This window comes from Suncus etruscus, chromosome 15, assembly GCF_024139225.1.
Source record: "Suncus etruscus isolate mSunEtr1 chromosome 15, mSunEtr1.pri.cur, whole genome shotgun sequence".
NCBI classification, from domain to species: Eukaryota; Metazoa; Chordata; class Mammalia; order Eulipotyphla; family Soricidae; genus Suncus; species Suncus etruscus.
Genome location: NC_064862.1, coordinates 50373249 through 50395133, shown reverse-complemented (window position 1 = coordinate 50395133; position 21885 = coordinate 50373249). Strand labels below are relative to the sequence as shown.

The window sequence follows — 21885 nt, the reverse complement described above, 5'->3', positions numbered from 1 at the left end:
TGTGCATGTCAGTGGCTCTCCATAATGGCTGAGGTGGAACATGCATGCTCTAAGCTGCTGCTGTCTCACTCCCATTGTCTGACATCACAGCTTGCTTCGCTCGTCTAGATTGTTCCTGGGTGGTACCTGCTGAGACTTGACTGCCCTGTGCCTGAGCATACCATCATTTATTTGACCCTGTGGTGCGCATTACCAACGTGTCCAAGATTTCCTATCCACAGTTACTTCCTCAGGGTCAGGTCCTAGAGGAAGAACCGGTAGATTTAAGGCCTGTGTACATGGTTTCTGAACAGCCATCAGCATGTAAGAATACCTGTGTCCCCATATTATCAGATATCACCAAAGCACCCATCACTAGCTATGAGGTTAAGACACGATTGTTTCTTTATTTGAACAGCTTTACCCCTTCCCAAAAAAAAGGATCCACCTTTCAGTCTGTGATCATATAAAATGTAGTGTGATAGGAGATTTTAAACAAAATTCAGTAAATAGGAAAAAATAATGAATGAGGTTAATAAATTGACTTTATTTTTTATGTTTAATACTATGATTGCCTATACTTATAAAGAGACTGTTTTTTTGTTTGTTTTTAACCCATTAAATAATTTTCTATTGGGATTTTTACATTTTTCTTCCTGATTTGCAAAAGGTCTCCATAAATCTTTTATGGGTTTAGTCTTTTAAATGTCAGCCACACTTAGATAATATATAAATACTCACGTGTGTGTTCCCCCAGTATTTATGTAATTATGTCATAACATGCCTCTGTCTATGATTTATTTTTATAAAGCTGAGGAAGTAGTTCTTTTCCAGATAGACACCTTTCGGTTCTATCACCACTTACTGAATCACTTCACCCTGTCCCCTGTTTGAACTTTGGCCTTTTTTATCTACTGGACTTTTTCATATGTCTTGGTGGTTGTGATCTTTTGGTTCTTACCCATGACGTACATCCCTATGCCAGTTGCATAGTTAGAATTACCTTAGCTTTGTAGCTCTGAAATGATTTTTTAACTTAAAAATGTAGAATTTGTGCCCATCATTTAAAAAAGAAAATTAAACATACCCGGAATGAGATGTTAAAACAAAGAGTCCCCCCAACCTACTCCCAAGGGGGGTTCCCCCAAGACTAATGGACTTGAAAATGTTTTCTTCGAAAAAAAAAAAAAAAAAAAAGAAAATGTTTTCTTCGGGGGATTAGAGCAAAAGCACAGTGGGTTAGTCACTTGCCTTACACACGACTGACCTTGGTTCTATCCTTGGCATCCTATATCACCCCTGAACACTGCCAGGAGTGATTCCTGAGCTCAGAGCCAGGAGTAACCCCTGAGCATTGCTAGGTGTGGCCCAGTCCCCTCTTTCTCTCCTCCACCTCCAACTCCAAAGTCTTCAAATTCAAAGATAACCAATACCTGCCAGACTGGGGTTTGCCCTTGGGGTTTGCCCTTTCTGTATTGGAGGGAGGCTTGGCAACACGGTGGGAGGTGTTGTGTTCTCACAGGGATACCCCCACCACTTCCCTGCTTCCCTGCAGTTTTACTGGGAGTGGTGACCTTTGGTGCCCCCCACCCCCAGGAGAAGAACAAAGGCAGCTCCAAGTTCCCACCTTGGGGACACTGTTGCATCCTTGGGCAGTGTGTTGGCACTGCCAGTGATATGTCGTCTCTCTCCTAAAATACAACATTAAAATATCTTTTTCATATATATATTAATTCAGGGATGTGGATTTGCCAAGTCTGCAGACCAAAGAAAAAGGGAAGAAAACTACTTCAGGAGAAAGCCGCACAAATAAAACGACGATATGCAAAACCCATTGGACGGCCGAAAAATAAATTAAAGCAACGATTGTTGTAGGTTGAGATCTTAAAGAAAGAATCTTTTTCATGGTGCTTGAAAGCTCTAGGTTGATTGTAATTCCCTTAGAGACTATTATACTTTTAAGCATTATTTTTAATAAATTTAAGGGGATGAAGTCATTTTGCATAAGCTGTGGAAAACAAATTTTTGAGGATAATATTTTTTAATTACAATTGGCATTTTGGTGTTTTCTATTGGCAGTATCTATGATACTGGCATTTTTCAATGCAACAGGATGGAAGCCTACACAAGACTTGGAAACAAAACTCAGCCTAATTTGTTACTCGCTAAGCATTATAAGAACTTAATTAGATAAATATTTTAATGGAATTTCATAAACAAGAGGCATTTATCCCTGTCTGCATTGAATTGGTTTTGTCATTGAAGGTAACAGTGTAGAAAAATTCTTTTCTGGCACTCATTTAGCCTCACAACTTTTTTAGGTTCCCTTTTCTAAAATATGAATTCTCAAAGAAATCTCAGCTCACATACCCGAGTCTTCCCCTAAAGCTAGACACATGTGCAAATATACTAGATTTTTGGGTCAGTAGCCTTTGGATCTGCTGGGAAAACCCTTTTTCCTCTACTTTCCTGCCAAATCGTTGTCAAGCTCAGTATACTTAAGTTTAGAGAAGTAGAGAAGAACGAAGAAGTGACATAAATATGTCATTTAAAGCCTGTGCCTAGATTGAACTATAAGCATTAACACAGTTTTACCCACGAGAAGTCAGTGAACTGGCATATGTGAATGGATACTGACTCTGCATATGCCATGTAAAACCCTAGGCTCCCCCTTGTTTACCACTTACTTTATCTGAAGTAACCCACTTTATAAAAACATGCTCTCGAACAGTCCTCCCACACCTTTATGGTCCAAAGGAGTAAAGGACATGCTTCTTTCTCTGAAACATTATGAAAACCTTCTCACTCATGGGCATTTGGAAATGGAATTTTTGCTAATTTCTCGAGGCAAACGCAAAACAGTAATGAATAACATCTTTTACATTAGCACCACATGAAGTAGAGATTTTATATTTTTTTTGCACTGATCCTGTGCTCCTGTGTAAGCATTGTTCTCAAAATGGGCCTGTATCCTTGGGGCCCAATTAAAAAATCAAATTAGGATATAAACTTTCTAGACAGAGGACACAGCTGAAAATTGCATCTGGCACCAATCCTAACTTTTTGTTTGTCCAAAATTGTCCTTTGAGCTTAGGAATGTTTAAAACAGTCCAAGGAGCTTTCCTCTTACACGCATTATAAGCATATTATATTTTCTGAGCAATCAATTTAGATATGGTCCAGAATGTCGGTTTCTGAGCTGAAACATTTTTGGTCAAGTTGAGTTGCTTTGTTGGGAACTGTCACTGTGACCTTTGGGGTATCCATTGGTGGTCAGGCCAAGCGCCTGGTGTTGGAAGGTCCCTAGAGCAAGGTCCCAAGATCTTCTGGAACCATGCACAGAGCACAGCTGGAACAAGTTCTGCCCTTTGTCACTAAGGCTATTGTAGTGAGTCAATACCATCCTTCTCAGGCCTTCTTTTCTTCCCATTCAGCCTCTAGCTGCAAACAGATCCTTTTTAACTTGCATCCTTGTGCTCCAACACTGTCAGAATCGGATGCTCATTTTTGTTTTGCAAAAGTTGGCTGCAAAATGGGGAGGTGGGCAGTACCTGGGCCTGGAAACTTGTTCCCACACTGCCATAGGGCCCAGCTTGCTTCTAGTGGCCAAAAGTGTAGCAGTGGAACATGTGGTATATGAGGTGCTTCTCTGCCAGACTCTCCTTGGCATGTCTGACCTGCTCCAGTTTTTCCTGAATCATTTATTTAGGGGATTTTTGTTTGTTTTGGTCATTGTTCTCCCCCCCCCCCTTTTTTTTTTCAGCAATATTTGATGCTGGAGTTAATTTTCTCCTCTTCTTAGAGAGTATTACTGTCTATTCTATTTGGAGCATAAACTAATGAGAGGAAGAGGGTTTCTTTTAATGTTTTTGCAGGGGAAATTTTGGGCCACATTTGACAGTGTTCAGGGATTACTCCTGGCTCTGCACTCAAAGAATCACTCCTAGTGATACACAGGGGACCATTTGGGATACCGGGGATAGAGCCTGGGACAGCTGTTTGCAAGGCAGGTGCTCTCCCTGGTAGACTACCATTCTGGTCCCTTAGTTTTTTTCTTTTAAGTTCTAATTTATTCCCAATTCTATTTATCTAAAAGTTTTCAAATTGAAGTAAAATTGTTTCTAACTAACTAGGAGATTATATATGCTACCTTTTTTTCCTCCTTACCCACTTACTCCTACTTAGTAACTATTTCCTTTTTTAAAAAAAATGGCTTTTCAGGAAACTAATTGCTTGTGAATTGATACAAAGAGCAAGAATAACATTTCTATTGGATTCCAATGAAAGCGTGAGCTGTTCTAGGCTTTTCACATGCTCTGTTCTGTAGGTAGAGTAGATCCTGTCAATTCTTCTAGTACCATTTGGAAGAGCCCTGGGAGCACATAGGGTGCCCATTTTCAAAAGAAAGGCAGCTAAGCGGGCATGCATGCATACACATACAAACACACACACACACATACACACGAGTTTTGAAGGTTGCAGTTTCATTTCTTAAGTATAAGCACAGCAAGTGAATCAAGTTGCTATAATATTTATCTCCAGTACCTCTTCCTCAATGCTGATACTATTCTCTAAATTTTTGCCTAGGTCTGTAACCAGTGATGAAGGATCCATGAATGCATTCACAGGAAGGGGGTCACCTGGTAGGGGTCAAAAGACTAAAGTCTGTACCACACCTTCATCTGGTCATGCTGCATCTGGCAAGGACTCGAGCAGCAGATTGGCTGTTACAGACCCCCCTCGGCCTGGTGCCGCCACCAAAACCACCACCTCCACCTCCACCACCTCCTCCTCCTCCTCCTCCTCCTCCACCTACATTTCTGCCTCCACACTTAAAGTTAACAAGAAAACCAAAGGGCTCATTGACGGCCTTACTAAGTTTTTCACGCCATCGCCCGATGGCCGCAGGTCTCGCGGTGAAATAATAGACTTTTCCAAGCACTACCGTCCCCGGACCAAGGTCTCTCGGAGACCTTCATACCCTCCTCATGTGTCCCAGGCCACAGGCACCACACACAAGCTAAAACCTCCGCCTTCTGCACCCCCACTGCCCGCCCCCGTCTCCGCTCAGAGCCCCAGTTCGCAAAGGTCCAGCGCCTCCACCTCTTCTACCTCTCCCCAGAGCTCGTCCAGCCAGTCCAGCGCGCCCTCCCTTAGTGGCCTGACCAGTAACAGCCAGCTCAAGGCTCTCTTTGATGGACTCTCCCATATCTATACCACTCAGGGCCAGTCCCGGCAAAAGGGCCAGCCCACCTACGCCCCGGCCCAGCGCAGGCGACCAAGAAGGGAGTTACCGGCCATGGCCAAGGCCAAAGCCAAAGCCAAATCCAAATCCAAAGCCCATTTCTTGGGCAAGAGAGAGATTAGGAGCCGGTTGCTCTCCCACTCCTCCTCCTGGGGCCTGGCCCGAGGCCGTATCTTTAAGGCCATCGCTCACTTCAAGCGCTCGACTTTCCTTAAAAAGCACAGGCTGCTAGACAGATTAAAATGTAAAGTGACCCCTCAGGTGGGGACCCCCTCACCCGGGAAGGGGAGCTTGACAGACGGAAGGATTAAACCTGATCAGGATGATGGTAAGCAAAAGGTCAACGCTCCAACCAAACCTGCGTCCTGTCCCTTTTCTCCTCCCACCCCCCCTTGAAAACCCCAGATAGAGATAAACAAATCAGTTCCTGTGTGTCACCTAGGCCTTGGCGCTCTCTCTCCTCACTTCACTTTCATACAGAAGCAGCCAAACTTGGACCTTTTTCTAATGCTCACTAAAACCTCCCCTCAAATTGTCGTTTATTTTCCCCCCAACTAATACTCTTCTGCCTCTTATTATTTATTTCCATCTGTAGTGACATTAGGAGCCACCCTTGGCCCCCCCCCCCCACCAGATGCCTTTATAGCATTGCTTAATGGCTTCCTAGTCCCGCATGAGTAGCCACTGTCGCACTTCTGCCATGCTCGATCCCAGGCCCACGGTGTGCGTCGGTGCTTCCGACGGGCGGTCTGCTCCCCTCTGCTCCATTGCTCTCATGACAACATCCATTTTGCTTCCTTCTTGACAAAGCCTGATCTGTGATTCTGTAAAGTGTGCTTTTTAAGTTTTTCTTTTTTCTTTTGGATGTGAGAATCCGTGTGTGTATTCACTTTTAGGGGAGAAATCCAAAAGGGGGAAAAAAAAAGACCTGATTTCATCATTTTGTTTTACAATTTGGCCCAGCACATGCTAACCCTTAATAAAAACCAAAAGAAATCTCAAAACAAAATGCGTGCCATTTGGACAAAGCGGTTAGATTGTTTTTAATGATCTCAAAAAACTGATTCTGCGAATTCTTAAACTAGACCTTGCTATCACTTCTAATTTGGGGTTAAAATAACTGGATTTTTGCCTTGTATTGTTCTTACTGTCTCCCTCATTTATCAGAACTAGAAAACGACCACGGTAGTGCACATCAAAATAATGGTACCATAAGGGAAGGGTGCTGCTGGGTCAGCGAGCCGGATTTAATCTTAAAAACTGGCTGGAAAAGAAAATGGTCCCTGTTTACCCATCATGCTAGTCGGAGCTATGTCAGTGAGCTACAGCATTAACTCATGTTTCAAATCAGTGAGTACAGTTTCTGCTGGTTTTAAATGACAGATACTGAAATCAAAATAAGCATCAAACAAGAAAGTACAGATTTAAATGTGATTGGAAACAAGGATATCGTAACCGAAGAGGATCTGGACGTTTTTAAACAGGCCCAGGAACTTTCTTGGGAGGTAAGGCCCGGGGTATCACCTCAGAGTTACGAAATTAATATGTGATGTACATAGATGGCTGTTATGAAGTTAACTGGTGTTATTGTGGATCCTTAAGATTCTGTATGGTTGGGCCCGGAGAGATAGCACAGTGGCGTTTGCCTTGCAAGCAGCCGATCCAGGACCTAAGGTGATTGGTTTGAATCCCAGTGTCCCACATGGTCCCCCGTGCCTGTCAGGAGCTATTTCTGAGCAGATAGCCAGGAGTAACCCCTGAGCACTGCTGGGTGTGGCCCAAAAACCAAAAAAAAAAAAATAAAGATTCTGTATGGTTGGGGCCGGAGAGTTAGAATGAAGGTAAGGCGTCATTGGTTTGAATCCGGCATCCCATATGGTCCCCGGAGCCTGCCAGGAGTGATTTCTGAGCGTGGAGCCAGGAATAACCCCTGAGCGCTGCCGGTGTGACCCAAAAAAAATAAATTCTGTATGGTTGGGGCCGGAGTGGTGGCACAAGCGATAAGACGTCTGCCTTGCATGCACTAGCCTAGGACAGACTGTGGTTCAGTCCTCTGGTATCCCATATAGTTCCCCAAGCCAGGAACAATTTCTTAGCGCATAGCCAGGAGTAACCCCTGAGCGTCACCGGGTGTGGCCAAAAAAAAAAAAAGATTCTGTATGGTTGAGGCTGGAGAGATAGCACAGAGGTAGGGCATTTGCCTTGCATGCAGCTGACCCTATTGGGGGTGGGGGGGGCACATCCAGCTGTGCCCAGGGGTTACTACTGGCTTTGCACTCAGAAATTGCTCCTGGCAGGCTCAGAGCACCATATGGCATGCCAGGGATTAAACCCAGGTAGGCTACATGCAAGCAGCTGTGCTATCACTTCGGCTTCAAAGCATGAACTTTGTCATCTTGTCTGTGTTCTTTCTCTTTGTTTCATTCCCTCACTCCCTTTGTTCCTCTTTTCCTCCCTCTCTCCTTCCCTCCCTCCCTTCCTTCTTCTATGGTAAAGGAAGCCCAGGGCTTCACAAATGCCAGACACGTGTTCATTGACCATGTGTCTTTGCCAACCCTGGTTGTGTTCTTTTTTTATTATTATTATTTTTTTATTTTTAATTATGAGAACAATGATACAAAGGAAGAGGACAAGGTAAAATTACCATGGAAGGACAATCACCAATAAACATAGTTCTCAGAAGAAATCCCGTTGCTGACACCTTAATTTTGAACATACAGTCAAGGAACATTAAGAAGAAATAAAACAGAACCCATGTACAATTACTTTGTCCCTCAAGTCTGGTTGTGTTCTTTTGTTTTGGTTTTGATTTTGGGGCCACACCACCTCAATGAGCTCAGGCCTTAACTTCTGCTCTGTGGTTGGGGATCTCTCCCAGTTGGGGCCATGTGCAGTACCTGGGTTTGAACCAAATGCAGCTGCATGCCAGACGAGTGCCTTCCTCACCATTTTATTGCTCAAGTACCCTGGTTTCTGCTCACTGATTTAATCAATTTCTTATCAGTGAAGCAGTGGTTGAGGCAGGTTTTGGGAGGAAAAAAAATACAAATTTAGGTGTGAAAGAATAGATTTCTGATTATTTTTACCCAACGTTAGAAAACCTGACTTAACAAAATCATCATTACACTTAAATTTATCAATGTCTTTTCTCACACAGATGGTCCCTCTATATGATGAATACCATACACTTAACCCCTTGGCCTCGTGAAGGCAATATTGTATTTGATGATCAGTTATTACTTTTTAAATTATCTAGTAATTTCTCTAAATTATTTCATTTAAAATATTAAATGTCCTTAGCTTCTTATTTTTTGCACAATTTTTTTTTTTTTTTGGTTTTGTGCCACACCCGGCGGTGCTCAGGGGTTACTCCTGTCTGTCTGCTCAGAAATAGCTCCTGGCAGGCACGGGGGACCATATGGGACACCGGGATTCGAACCAACCACCTTTGCTCCTGGATCGGCTGCTTGCAAGGCAAATGCCGCTGTGCTATCTCTCCGGGCCCTTTTTGCACAATTTTTTTGAAACTTTTTTTCTTTATTTAAACATCTTGTTTACATATATGATTGTGATTAAGTTTGTCCTTAGCTTGTTATCACTAAAACACTGAAAGGTGCTAGTGCACTTCTTTGAAAACATTTTTTTTTACTTTATTTTTATTTTATTTTATTTTATTTTTTTGGATTTTTGGGCCACACCTGGTGACACTCAGGGGTTACTTCTAGCTATGCACTCAGAAATTGCTCCTGGCTTGGGGGACCATATGGGACAGCAGGGTATCAAACCATGGTCCATCCTGGGTCAGCCTGTGCAAGGCAAATGCCCTACCACCGCACCATCACTTCGGCCCCTTGAAAACATTTTGTATGCATGATGAATGTTGTTGTCCCTAGGCCACATCCTCTGGACCACATCATTGCTATGTAGGCTCCCTACTCAAGCCCCACCTCTCCAAAAGGGGCTTGACAGGGTTTTCTGTAACCTCCTTAACTTTAAGTACAGCCGCTTTGATTACCTTTGGACAACAGAAATGGCATAGGAGTTCCCAATGTTTTGAGGTTTAAAGTTCTTAAATATTGGGGCCAGAGTGATAATATAGTGGGGGAGGGCATTTGCTTTGCATGCAGCAGATCTGGATTCAGTCCCCGGCATACCAAAGGATCTTCTGAACACTCCCAGGAGTGATTCCTGAGTGTGGAGTCAGGAATAAGCCCTGAGCATTGCTAGGTGTGAAACAAAAGCAAAAATAATAACAAAGTCCTAAATAGTGTCTTTTGGAGAATCGTCATCTCATATTCTAATCCAGACATGAATAGCAGGCCAGTATCTGAAAAATATTGCTAAATCTGATTCCCTTTCTTTCCCAACATGGTAGCAGTAACTTTGTTTTGTTGTGCTGTTGTTTGAGATGGGGGTGTGGGTTTTTTTAAAGGAAAGAGAAGCAAAGACCTTCCTACAAATTCAGGGAATTGACAAAAGAGAACTTAAGGGGTATACCCTTTTTCTTTTCTTCTTTTTTTTTTTTTTTTTGGCTTTTGTTTTGGGGCCACACCCATCAGTGCTTAGGGATTCCTCCTGGCTCTTTGCTCAGGAATCACTCCTGGTGGTGCTGTTGGGGGGGTTCACATGGAGATGTCAAAGATGGAACCAAGGTCAGTCGCATACACGGCAAATGCCCACCCCTCTGGTGCTAGGGCTCCTCTGGCCCCTGCATAGCCAGTTTCTGTTTCCATGGAGCCTATTTCTGTATGTTGTGAATCCTGTGAGCTGGCAGCCGGTCTCTAATAGCCCCTCACATGTGTCTTCCTGCTGGGGAGCAGGCAATGTTGGGAAATGAATATTCGACTTCAAACTTCGCAGCTGATCATTTATTTTAGAATTGGGATAAATATTATTGTATGGGGGAAATAGCAAACTCTCAGAGTGCAGAACAGCTGCATCATCTTCTAATTTCCTCAATTTTAATACATTGAAAAGATTGTTCAGCTCAATTGGCATTTATGTGTATTCACATTGTATTAATTTCCTGTCTTGATGAGAGTGTTCCTCAGAGTATTTGTCTGTTTATCTGCAAATCTTATAGAAAAATTGCTTCTTTGACAAGGGCTTAGGGTTTTTTTTTTCTCCAACAGGAAAATTCACAATTAAGATTAATGTTCTGGTCTTTATAGTATTTTTTCATAGCTGCTGCTGGAAGAACTAGTGTGTATACGTGAAGATCATTCTTTTCATAAGGCTTAGATATTTTGTTTTCTCTCTGCCAGAAAATAGAGTGTGAGAGTGGGGTGGAAGACTGCGGTCGATATCCTTCTGTAATCGAATTTGGCAAGTACGAAATCCAGACCTGGTACTCCTCGCCTTACCCACAGGAATATGCAAGGTAATGAAATGAGCCTAGCAGGTTTATAATTTTAACGATGTTATGTGACGAAGGAACAATTTTGGTTCCAGAGCAGAAAGTATAGGAGAGGAATTTTGAAGCTCTTCTGAAACAGACTTTCGAAAGCACCATTATTTCTTTGTTGTTCTTGTAGACCATGCTCAGCAGTGCTTAGTGCAGCCAGGATCAGACCTGATGGTTTGGGAGAAATAAGAGGGGATACCAGGGCCATAGCTGAGTTGTATCGATGTGGGGCTTGCGATCAAAGCAAGGCAATCAAGTGGTCATGTGCTTGTGCATGTACTTGACCACTAAGCCACATGGCCACCCTGACAGCACAGTCTTCTTGCATTCACTTTTTGCAAAAAAAAAAAAAAAAATTACATCATCTGGAGTTTCACGGGCAATGAGAATTTTGTCCTTTGGTGGTAAAATTAGTATTTCCTAAAGTGGAAGATGCTACCTTGTAGGGGTGGGGGACAGTCATAGGCTCAGATATAATTGGAAGGGAGCACTTGGTGTTTATTCACATTAAAGAAGGTCAATTTCTAGACAGGCACTGAGTGATTTTTTTTCCCTCCCCCTTCCTGAAAAGGGGACAGTAGGCCAGATAATTGTGGGAATCTCTGATCATTGGTAATATATCAGATGTTTTTGTATATAACTGAATCAGGAAGGGGGGATGATCATTTAAATAATATTTGGTTGGTTTTCAAATTCCCAGCTACCTCTTTCTTTTTCTCTGTGGGCTAGTTAAATTTTATCACTGCTTGCTGGTATTGGATTTTTATGTTTTTGACAGAAATGTAGCAAAGATAAGAAAAATGGGAGAATGGGGCCAGAGAGATAGCATGAAGGTAGAGTGTTTGCCTTGCATGCAGAAGGATGGTGGTTTGAATCCCGGCATCCCATATGATCCCCTGAGCCTGCCAGGAGCGATTTCTGAGCAAAGAACCAGGAGTAACCCCTGAGCACTGCTGGGTGTGACCCAAAATCAAAAAAAAAAAAAAAAAAAAAAGGGGGGCCGGAGATATAGCATGGAGTGTAAGGCGATTGCCTTTCATGCAGAAGGTCATCAGTTCAAATCCTGGAGTCCCATATGGTCCCTCGAGCTTGCCAGGAGCGATTTCTGAGCATAGAGCCAGGAGTAACCCTTGAGCAATGCCGGCTGTGACCCAAAAAAACAAAAAAACAAAAAAAAAAAAAAAAAAAAAAAAAGAAAAAGAAAAATGGGAGAAAGTAGGTAGGAGCAAGTAGCTTTAAGAGCTTCTTCCCTAGGGGCTGGAGTGATAGCACCTCTGTAGGATGTTTGCCTTGCATGATCCCGGCATTCCATATGGTCCCCCAAGCCTGCCAGGACCTATTTCTGAGTGCAGAGTCAGGAGTCACCCCTGAGAGCTGCCTTGTATGGACCAAAAACAAATTAAACCACTTAGTTTTGGTTTTTTGGTTTTTGAGTCACACCTGGTAGCACTCAGGGGTTATTCCTGGCTCCAGGCTCAGAAATTGCTCCTGGCAGGCTCAGGGGACCATATGGGATGCCGGGATACGAACCACCGTCCTTCTGCATGTAAGGCAAATCGCCTTACCTCCATGCTATCTCTCCGGGCCCCTCCTTTTAAACCACTTAGGACTAACATTTTGAAAAAGGAAAATTGTGATATTTGTGCAATAGCATTTGTCTTTACATGGCCCACCTGGGTTCAATCCCTAGCATCCCGTATGATCCCCGAGCCTGCCAGGAGTGATTTCAGGAGTAATCCCTGAGTGCTGCTGGATATGGTCCCCCCAAAAAAAAGAAAGAAAGAAAATTGTAATACCAGAGTTTTCATTTGTTACATTGTTATATATTTAGAAGTGACTGTTTGAACAGATATTAGTTCAGCATGTTGAGCCAATGCAGTTTGATAGTGACCACTTTAGTTTTCTTCAAGAATAGAACCTTTGGGACTGGAGAGATAGCATGGAGATAATGCATTTACCTTGCATGCAGAAGGACATGGTTCAAATCCCGGCATCCCATGTGGTCCCCCAAGCCTGCCAGGAGCAATTTCTGAGCGTAGAACCAGGAGGAACCCCTGAGCGCTGCCAGGTGTGACCCAAAAACAAACAAACAAACAAAAAATAGAGCCTTTGCTACGTGGATGACTGACCATCTAACTGAAAACATGAGGTGGTGTTCTAGAAATTCACTGGGAAACAGAATCTAAGTATTTCTCACCTAAGGCACTCGGGTTACTCCTAACTCTGCACTCAGAAATTATCCCCCTGGCAGGCTCAGGTGCTGGGATAGGCTCAGGTGCTGAGATGCTGAGGATCAAACCCAGGTCACTGCATGTGAAGTAAATGCCTTGTCCAATGTGCTATCACTCCAGACTCTGGAGTCTTTTTTTTTTTTTTTTTTCGGCCACACCCGTTTGATGCTCAGGGGTTACTCCTGGCTAAGCGCTCAGAAATTGCCCCTGGCTTGGGGGGACCATATGGGACGCCGGGGGATCGAACCGCAGTCCTGATCCTTGGCTAGTGCTTGCAAGGCAGACACCTTACCTCCAGCGCCACCTCGCCGGCCCCGTCTTTTTGTTTTCTCAGCTTGTGTGTTCTCAAGTATTTCTTATGTTTATGAGCTTTAATTTGCATGAGTGAGTTTTTGCAGTTAGTACAAAAGTTGCAATTAGTATTATTTCTGTATCTCTCCACATCAACTTTCTCCCTGTTTGTAAGCATCCCAAGGCCCTTAAAAGTGCTGTTCTGATTTTTTTTTTTTTTTTTTTGGTTTTTGGTTTTTGGTTTTTGGGTCACACCCAGCTGTGCTTGGGTTACACCTGCCTTTGTGATCAGAAGTCATTCCTGGCAGGCTCAGGACTATATGGGATGGTGGGATTCGAACCACTGTCCATCCTGTATTGGCCACATGCAAGGCCAGTGCCCTACTGCTGTGCTATTTCTCTGGCCCCTGTTCTGATTTATTTTTGTTAACGTTAACAATGGTCAATTAAGCATGGAGAGGGCAGAAGTCTTAAGTGATAGAATTTTTAAGGGGGAGAAAAAGTCAGCCGAGAGTGGAGTTAGTATGGTCCCAACTTGCTTTTGCATGTGCTTATTTTATACCACACAAAATGATGATAATAACTGACCTCAGCCCTAAGTGGAAATAAAAACAGTCAAGTTCCAAAACAGGCTCTGTCCTATAACTACCAAGATCATTAAAGAAATAATATACTTATGTCTCAGTAGACTATGATGAGTTGTGGCACTGACCCAAATACTACCCAAAATAGGACAGGAAATCCGAGGTTTGAAAAGTATGCATGATTTATCCAACAAGAGAAAAACCTTATTGTGGTTTTTAAGAGTGTCCACATCTGAAAACTTTTCTATAGGACATATCTAAGGAAACAAGTGATTTGTTCACAAAGGAAAGGCAGCACATATTGTACTGAAATATACTGTTGTTTTGACTACTGGCTTTGTTTTAAATGAGTCTTTTCATATACAATTTTAATACAAATCTTTGTTATCTAGAGAAATCTAAAGTGTTTACTATTTCCCATAAAAAGTATATAGCCCCCCAAAAAAGTATATAGCCAGTGTGATTATATTCTTTGATTTTTTTTTAATCTTCACAGATTACCAAAGCTTTACCTGTGTGAATTCTGTCTTAAATATATGAAAAGTAAAAATATTTTGTTAAGACACTCAAAGAAATGTGGATGGTTTCATCCCCCAGCCAACGAAATTTACCGAAAGAAAGACCTTTCAGTATTTGAGGTAAGCATGTGTGAATGAAAATCAAATCAAAGGTTAGCTTTCTGCAGCCTCATTCTTATAATTGTCTTTGTACTAGAGTTGTTTCTAGAAAGCACAAATGACTCTCCATCTTAGCATGGAAATTCAGGATGGCTTTTTCAAATACCTCCATGTTTTGGAATGTTTATCTGACCGTATTATACAACCATTTAGATTGATGATGAATTCCTATTTTATTATCTAAACTATTTTTTATCCTCTCCAACACTCCATCTGCACCAGAGAGACTCAGCAGTGGATTTATGATCTCGGCTTTTTGTAAATTCTACTTCCTCTCATAAAATAGATGAGCCTTGTGGACAGAGTTCACCAGTGGCTGGCAGGTGCTCAGCCTTCCGGGAACTGAATATCTTCGTCCCCCTGTAGTACACACCACCTGTGTTTCCGCCCATTTCTTGGCAGGGCCGAAGTATCCTGTTGGGGAGCCCCCAGCAGATATTGGGTTACCTGCACCCCCCCTCTATTATCTGAGTAGGTGGCCACTCCTGGAGCACTCTGCTGTTCACAAGAACCCCCAGGGACCACAAGCTAGCCTGAGTTCTTGGAGACATTTTATGTTTGTTGAATTGACTGAGGACCAGAAATCTGGGCCTGTGTAGTTGCATTCAGACATCTTTCTAGTGTCTGCCTTAGTATCTAGTTTCTCTAAGTCAATTGGACCTTGAGAAACTCATGCCTTTGATTTTATTTTCAGGTGGTTGTGGTTGTTGTTGTTGTTGTTGTTGTTGTTGTCAGGTGGTTGTTGTTGTTGTTTTGGTTTGGTTTGGTTTTTGGGCCACTCCCTATATTCAGGGATTACTCCTGGCTCTGCACTCAGGAATCACTCCTGGCAGACACAGGCAACCCTAGAGGATGCCAGGGATCAAACTCAGATCAGCTGCATGGAAGGCAAACGCCCTACCTGATGTGCTTTTACTCCGGTCCAAGGGCATCTTATTCTTGATTCTCTTCACTCCAATTTAATGTGTCCTCTGACCTTGTCTTATTTTCTTCTCTTTCTCCTCTCTTCATTGTGCAGTTTTTGGTTGGATGGCTTGGTGTTTGTTTCTTCTGTTCCTGGGTTCTCAGGAAAAAGCCTTGTTCCGAAGACATCTCTTTTCTCTAAGCTACAGCTTTATTCTGAGGGTTTCATTTCCCAAATTGTTCACTATAGTGTTCTGCCCCCATGTTTCTCTGGATTCTGGTCTCTAATGTCTTGCCATTAGATTTTGAATGTGCAAGTTTCTCACACAAACCAGGTTTCCCCTCTTCTGCTAGCCTAGCCCACCACTTTTTTTTTTTTATCAAGGTTAATCAAAGAATACAGGTAATTCCAGCTGTGTGTCTTCGTTGATTTCTTGAATCTCCTTCCTATTTATTTTTAGCTCCTCTAGCAAGCTTGATGGAGGAGGTGATCTTGTTTAGAGAATAGCCATGGAGAGTATCATTCTGGGCATTGCTCACACGTCTCTGCCAATTCTGTACCTGATTCTATGTTGGGGGGGCAGATGTCCGCACCAAAGTATGTGTAATAGCATCCGTTGCCTCTGCGCACAGTTTTTACAACCTGAAATGTCCCCAGACATAGATAAGTGCCCTTTGAAAGGCAAAATCTCCCCATCTGCTCCCATGAGGATTATGAGGCCATGGGAAAAGCCAAATACAGGTTGTTTGTCCTTCCAAAATATCTGTGGTTGGTCTTGTGGTCCTGTCCAGCAGTGCTTCTCTTAATTGGGGCCCAACTATAATCCACAGTCAAGCTTCCTACTGGCTCCTTTCTTCATGCCCTGAATCCTTTCTTCTACTCATCATGAAATGGAAACCATTGCCTCATTTTCTCTCAACAAGCAATACAGGGCTGTAGAGATAGCATGGAGGTAAAGTGTTTACCTTGCATGCAGAAGGATGGTGGTTCGAATCCCGGCATCCCATATGGTGCCCCGAGCCTGCCAGGAGCGATTTCTGAGCGTAGAGCCAGTAAGAACCCCTGAGCGCTGCCAGGTGTGACCCAAAAACAGAAACAAACAAAAAAATAAAACAAGGAATACACAATGTTGACTTTAATTATTAAATAAAGCAGCATGAATCAGCCTGTGGAATTGCAGCTCACATAAATCCGAGTTAAGAAAATGAGTCTTGGGGCCGGAGAGATAGCACAGCGGTGTTTGTCTTGCAAGCAGCCGATCCAGGACCTAAGGTGGTTGGTTCGAATCCCAGTGTCCCATATGGTTCCCCGTGCCTGCCAGGAACTATTTCTGAGCAGACAGCCAGGAGTAACTCCTGAGCAATGCCGGGTGTGGCCCAAAAAAACAAAAAAAAAGAAAGAAAGAAAATGAGTCTTGGGGCCAGAAAGATAGCATGGAGGTAGGGTGATTGCCTTGCACGCAGAAGGATGGTGGTTCAAATCCTGGCATCTCATATGGTCCCCTGAGGACTGTAACCCAAAAACCAAAAAAAAAGAAAAAAAGAAAGTGAGTCTTCTAAGGCCAGTGAATATGGCCTTTGTTCAGGATGCTCCTTTCAGAGCACAGAGATGAGAGGGCTGTGTAGTTTTTTTTTTTTTTTTTTTTTTTTTTTTTTTTTTTTGGTTTTTGGGTCACACCTGGCAATGCTCAGGGGTTATTCCTGGCTTTATGCTCAGAAATCACCCCTGGCAGGCTCGGGGGACCATATGGGATGCCGGGATTTGAACCAGCGACCTTCCACATGTAAGGCAAACGCCTTACCGCTGTGCTATCTCTCCGGCCCCAGGGCTGTGTAGTTTTATAAGATAGGACTGGAGTAATAAGAAAACGTGTTGGACACTTGCCTTACACATCTGGGACCCAGGTTTGATCCTCAGCATCCCAGATGATAAACAAGAAAAAAAATTTAAATGAACTGAAATCAGAGGCCAGAGCAATAGTACAGTGCATCGGGCTGTACCATCCAATGGGGCTGAATCAGGTTCAATCCCCAGCATCCTGTATGGTCCCTGGAGCCTGCCAGGATTGATTCCTGAGCTCAGAGCCAGGAACTAATTCCTGAGCATTTTTTGTGGCCCAAAAGACCAAAAAAAGTATTTATTTATTTGGTTTTTGGTTTTCGGGTCATACCCAGCAGTGCTCAGGGGTTATTCCTGGCTCTATGCTCAGAAATTGCTCCTGGCAGGCCCGGGGGACCATATGGGATGCCAGGATTTGAACCATCATCCTTCTGCATGCAAGGCAAACACCCTATCTCCATGCTATCTCTCCAGCCCTAAGACTAAAATATTTTTTAAAATTAAAAAGAAATTGGAGGGCCTGGAGAGATAGCACAGCGGCGTTTGCCTTGCAAGCAGCTGATCCAGGACCAAAGGTGGTTGGTTCGAATCCCGGTGTCCCATATGGTCCCCCATGCCTGCCAGGAGCTATTTCTGAGCAGACAGCCAGGAGTAACCCCTGAGCACCACCAGGTGTGGCCCAAAAACCAAAAAAAAAAAAAAAGAAAGAAAGGAAGGAAGGAAGGAAGGAAGGAAGGTAGGAAGGGAGAGAGGGAGGGCGGGAGGGAGGGAGGGAGGGAGGGAGGGAAGGAAGGAAGGAAGGAAGGAAGGAAGGAAGGAAGGAAGGAAGGAAGGAAGGAAGGAAGGAAGGAAATTAGATTAGATATGTGCCATACTCTCTATGCTAGAATCTGAGATGAATGCTTAGAGTTTAACAGTAAAATACTTTTCTCACAGCCATTTCTTTTTTTGGTTTTTGGTTTTTGGGTCACACCGGCAGTGCTCAGTTACTTCTGGCTTTTTGCTCAGAAATCGTTCCTGGCAGGCTTGGGGGACCATATGGGATGCCAGGATTCAAACCACCATCCTTCAGCATGCAAGGCAAATGCTCTACCTCTATGCTATATCTCTCCAGCCTCATCCATTTCTTAAATAACATATAAAATAAATCCATAACGGACCACTTTCCTGGCTTAATTTATCTCCCCCTCTTGAAAACCACATTGATCTTTCACAACTGATAAGAATATTTCTCTTAAGTATTGAAGAAATCTTTCCTTAAGCATCTCTTTGTTTTTCTGGCTTACACATACAAATGCCCCCCTTTTATTTTGTATTATAGTACATTTCCAAACATACTATACTCCCAAATACAAAAATGAAACAAAACCTTCCGTTAATTAAAGAGAGAATTTCATCCTCTCTGCCCATTACCCATAGTTGATTATGTTGCGTTGTGGCGGGATCCAGCCTGTATGAAAGCAAAGTAGTTATATGAAGTCTAAAAATAATTTGTGCAATATGAGAACCTGTATGGTCCACAGGGGACTTGAGAATGGTCAAGTTCATTGTTAAAGAGCTCTGCTTAGCAAATATTCGTTTCCCCAAAGAAAAGTGCTAGGGAAATTCTTAACTCTGCTGTGCTTTCTGTTTCCAACTTGTAACTCCATGTGATCACAGAGGCTAGCATCGATGCCTACCCCACCTGTAGTAGCCATCAGAATCACAGCTTGGTTCTTTGCTTTTGAAAAGAAATAGACTGTAATTATGGTACTTATTGTAGGTTGAAATTTATCTCAGTTCTCTCTGTAAGTATTCCCATTATAGAAATATTTATCTTTTCCAATTATATTTTAAATGATGCTTAAGAGAAAATCAAAATGGAAGCCTATTGCTAATCTACATTTTGGGGGGAATCCACATAATACAGCTCATTAACTTAATTCTGGTATGTGTGAAATCTTTTTGAAAACAAGTTTTAACAATGTTTTTAAGCAATATTGCAATCTGTTTACATTTCCTATCATTCAGGTTTACTCAATTCAAATAGAGGATATAAGTAATTATTTTCAACTCCTAATAAATGACTAGTAAAAAAATGACTCCTTTGTTAGTTCTTAGGCCTTTCTTCAGGTGTATTTTTTGTTCGTTTTTGTTTTGGGGTCACACCCAGCAGCGCTCAGGGGTTACTCTTGACTCTATGCTCAGAAATTGCTCCTGGCAGGCTCAGGGGACCATATGGGATGCTGGGATTAGAACCACTGTCCTTCTGCATGGAAGGCAAACGCCCTACCTCCATGCTATCTCTCTGGTCTCTTCTTCAGGTATCTTGAATAAGAAACTTCAGCTGCTTAAAATTTGTCCAACTTTAAAGGCAAAGTGAAATTCTGACTATATTCCCATCCCCACCCCCCCACAGCTGTTTTCCAGTTAGCTTTACATTTGTTTAAGGGAATGTTTTAATCTCTGGGTTTTGGATGGGGAAAGAAAACCATATATTCTCCGAAAAAATTAAGCAACAGAGGCACTTTTCTCCTGAGCAGTATTTTCATGCTAACTCTTGTCTGTTTCCCTTTGCTAGGTTGATGGGAATATGAGCAAAATTTATTGCCAAAACCTCTGCTTGTTAGCCAAGCTCTTCCTGGATCACAAAACGTTGTATTATGATGTTGAACCATTCCTCTTTTATGTCCTTACAAAAAATGATGAAAAGGGCTGTCATCTGGTTGGCTACTTCTCGAAGGTAAGACGGGGTGCCAGCACAGCCTTCGCAACCTTTGTTTTTTTTCTCAAAATGTTCCTGGTAGAACCCAATTCTTGGAGCAGAGGCTGATTCATAGCTGTGGATTGAAGAAGGGACACGTGTTTCTGAGGCTTGGTGCCTGTTCAGAGACCTCTTAAAAGACAAAAACCATGAACATCGGAAGCCCATGTGAAAGGGACCTCTGCACTATTCGCTGTCTAACTCTCAGTATCTGAGGAGTGTTATAATTACTGGTGGCCAGGCCACATGCCTCTTGGGTTGGCTCAGTGCTCAGCGTCTTTCCCTTCTCTCCTTGAGTGGTATCTGCATTAGTGGGTTCAGCCTCACAGAAGCATTTAGGAGAGAATTCTCATTTCTCCTCATGGCATCCCCTCTGTGATTGTTAGTAGCTCTATCAGCTGGAACATTGGCATGTGGACTGCCACACGAGTTGAGTGACTGGTCTCAGATTCTCAGAATCTTTTTTTTTTTTTTGGTTTTTGGTTTTCGGGTCACACCCTGCATCGTTCGGGGTCACTCCCAGCTCTATACTCAGAAATTACTCCTGGCAGGCTCTGGGGACCATATAGGATGCTGGGATTCGAACCACCGTCCTTCTGCATGTAAAGCAAACGCCCTACCTCCATGGTATCTCTCCACCCCTGGTCTCAGATTCTTAACATGTGTGAGTTTTTTTTAAGGCCTTAAGCAGCCTCACCTTGGGTTCAGCATCTTCAGCTGAGAACAGAGGCAAACTCTGGATAGGCTGAGGATAGATTTCCACAAATCCAGAGTGGTTCTTGCTCAGAGGATCCTGGGAAATAATACTCAATCAAGGAAGACAAAATTTGGAGCTATTTACCATGTCATTTTTCTCACACTAAATCCTTTAATTGTACCAAGATGGTAATGATGAGACTTCCCAACCAGTTGGAAAAATGATTTGAATCCTTCATCTTAGTATATGGCGTTTTTATTTTGTTTGTTTTAGTGATGAGTGAATTGGTAATTAATCTTATTTAGCATCACATAAATAGAAGTCATTATATTTATGAAGGATCATAGGATAGGATTTAGGGGGCGAGTATCTGAATCAGAGGTCTAGCAATAGGCCTCACCTGCAGAAAATTCCAGTACCATTTAAAAGAGACCCTGAGTGTGAAGGTCCTTCACAAACTGCAGCATTTAAACTTTGTAGAACCATCCCATCATGGTAGATGTAAGCATCAGTAGTACCCTTATCAGTCTTCAAACCAAGGGATGTAAGAAATGAACACTAAGTGCCACAAATAAAAATCCCATATAATTTTCATGCCATCTTTTCTTCTATGAAGACTTCCCAGATAACACAGTAAAATAAAATGTAAAAAATAGGAAAATAAGATGTAGTTACTTTTTTAGTCCATTGAACTGAGCTGTTAAGAAACAGTGAAATCAGCTCTCTGAAGGCTGAAGCAATAGTTCAGTGGGGAGGGCACTGGTCTTGCACGTAGCTAACCCGGATTTGATTCCCAGCACCACATATGATCTCTCAAGCCTGCCAGGAGTGAATCCTGAGTGCAGAGCCATGAGTAAGTACTAAGCACCACTGGGTGTGACCCGTAAACCAAAGGAGGAGATAGAGTGAGTACTTTTGGGTTGGATCTCACACTCCTCCCTCCCCCAATAAAAAGGCTCCTAAAGGTAGAAATGGTTCTGGACGAAGACACTAGGGACACTAGGTATAATTCTAGTCCAAAATAGCATCTCTTTAGACCAAGAGGCCCATTTGTCTGGCTTTGCAGACCTGACTTGTTATCCAAACCCTTGTGTGTCCTCAACACGGCCCAGCCTAACTCCTCAGGGACACTCACTCACTGTTTCAGACTCCGCAGACAGCTCTGAACGTGGAAAAGTTGGAAGTACATCACTTTTCACAAAGAAATCTTTAATTTTGCCCTGTAGGGGTTTTTCCACAACCGTTTCCTGTGATCTTTCAAATAGGTTCATTAAAGTTCTGGGTGTTCTGA

General features: G+C 42.8%; 1 protein-coding gene across 3 annotated transcripts in view; it reads left to right on the top strand.

Moving 5' to 3' along the window:
* KAT6B (lysine acetyltransferase 6B) overlaps positions 1 to 21885 on the top strand; it is a 184317-nt gene that overhangs the window by 125694 nt on the left and 36738 nt on the right. Inside the window, exons 5-10 of one of the 3 annotated variants that reach the window (XM_049789068.1) lie at positions 1718 to 1850; positions 4567 to 5552; positions 6608 to 6729; positions 10489 to 10604; positions 14231 to 14372; positions 19715 to 19876. In XM_049789068.1, the coding sequence (XP_049645025.1) occupies positions 1718 to 1850; positions 4567 to 5552; positions 6608 to 6729; positions 10489 to 10604; positions 14231 to 14372; positions 19715 to 19876 (1661 nt within the window). The remainder of the gene's footprint in view (positions 1 to 1717; positions 1851 to 4566; positions 5553 to 6607; positions 6730 to 10488; positions 10605 to 14230; positions 14373 to 19714; positions 19877 to 21885) is intronic. The other 2 variants (XM_049789069.1, XM_049789070.1) reach the window with 2 other exon arrangements.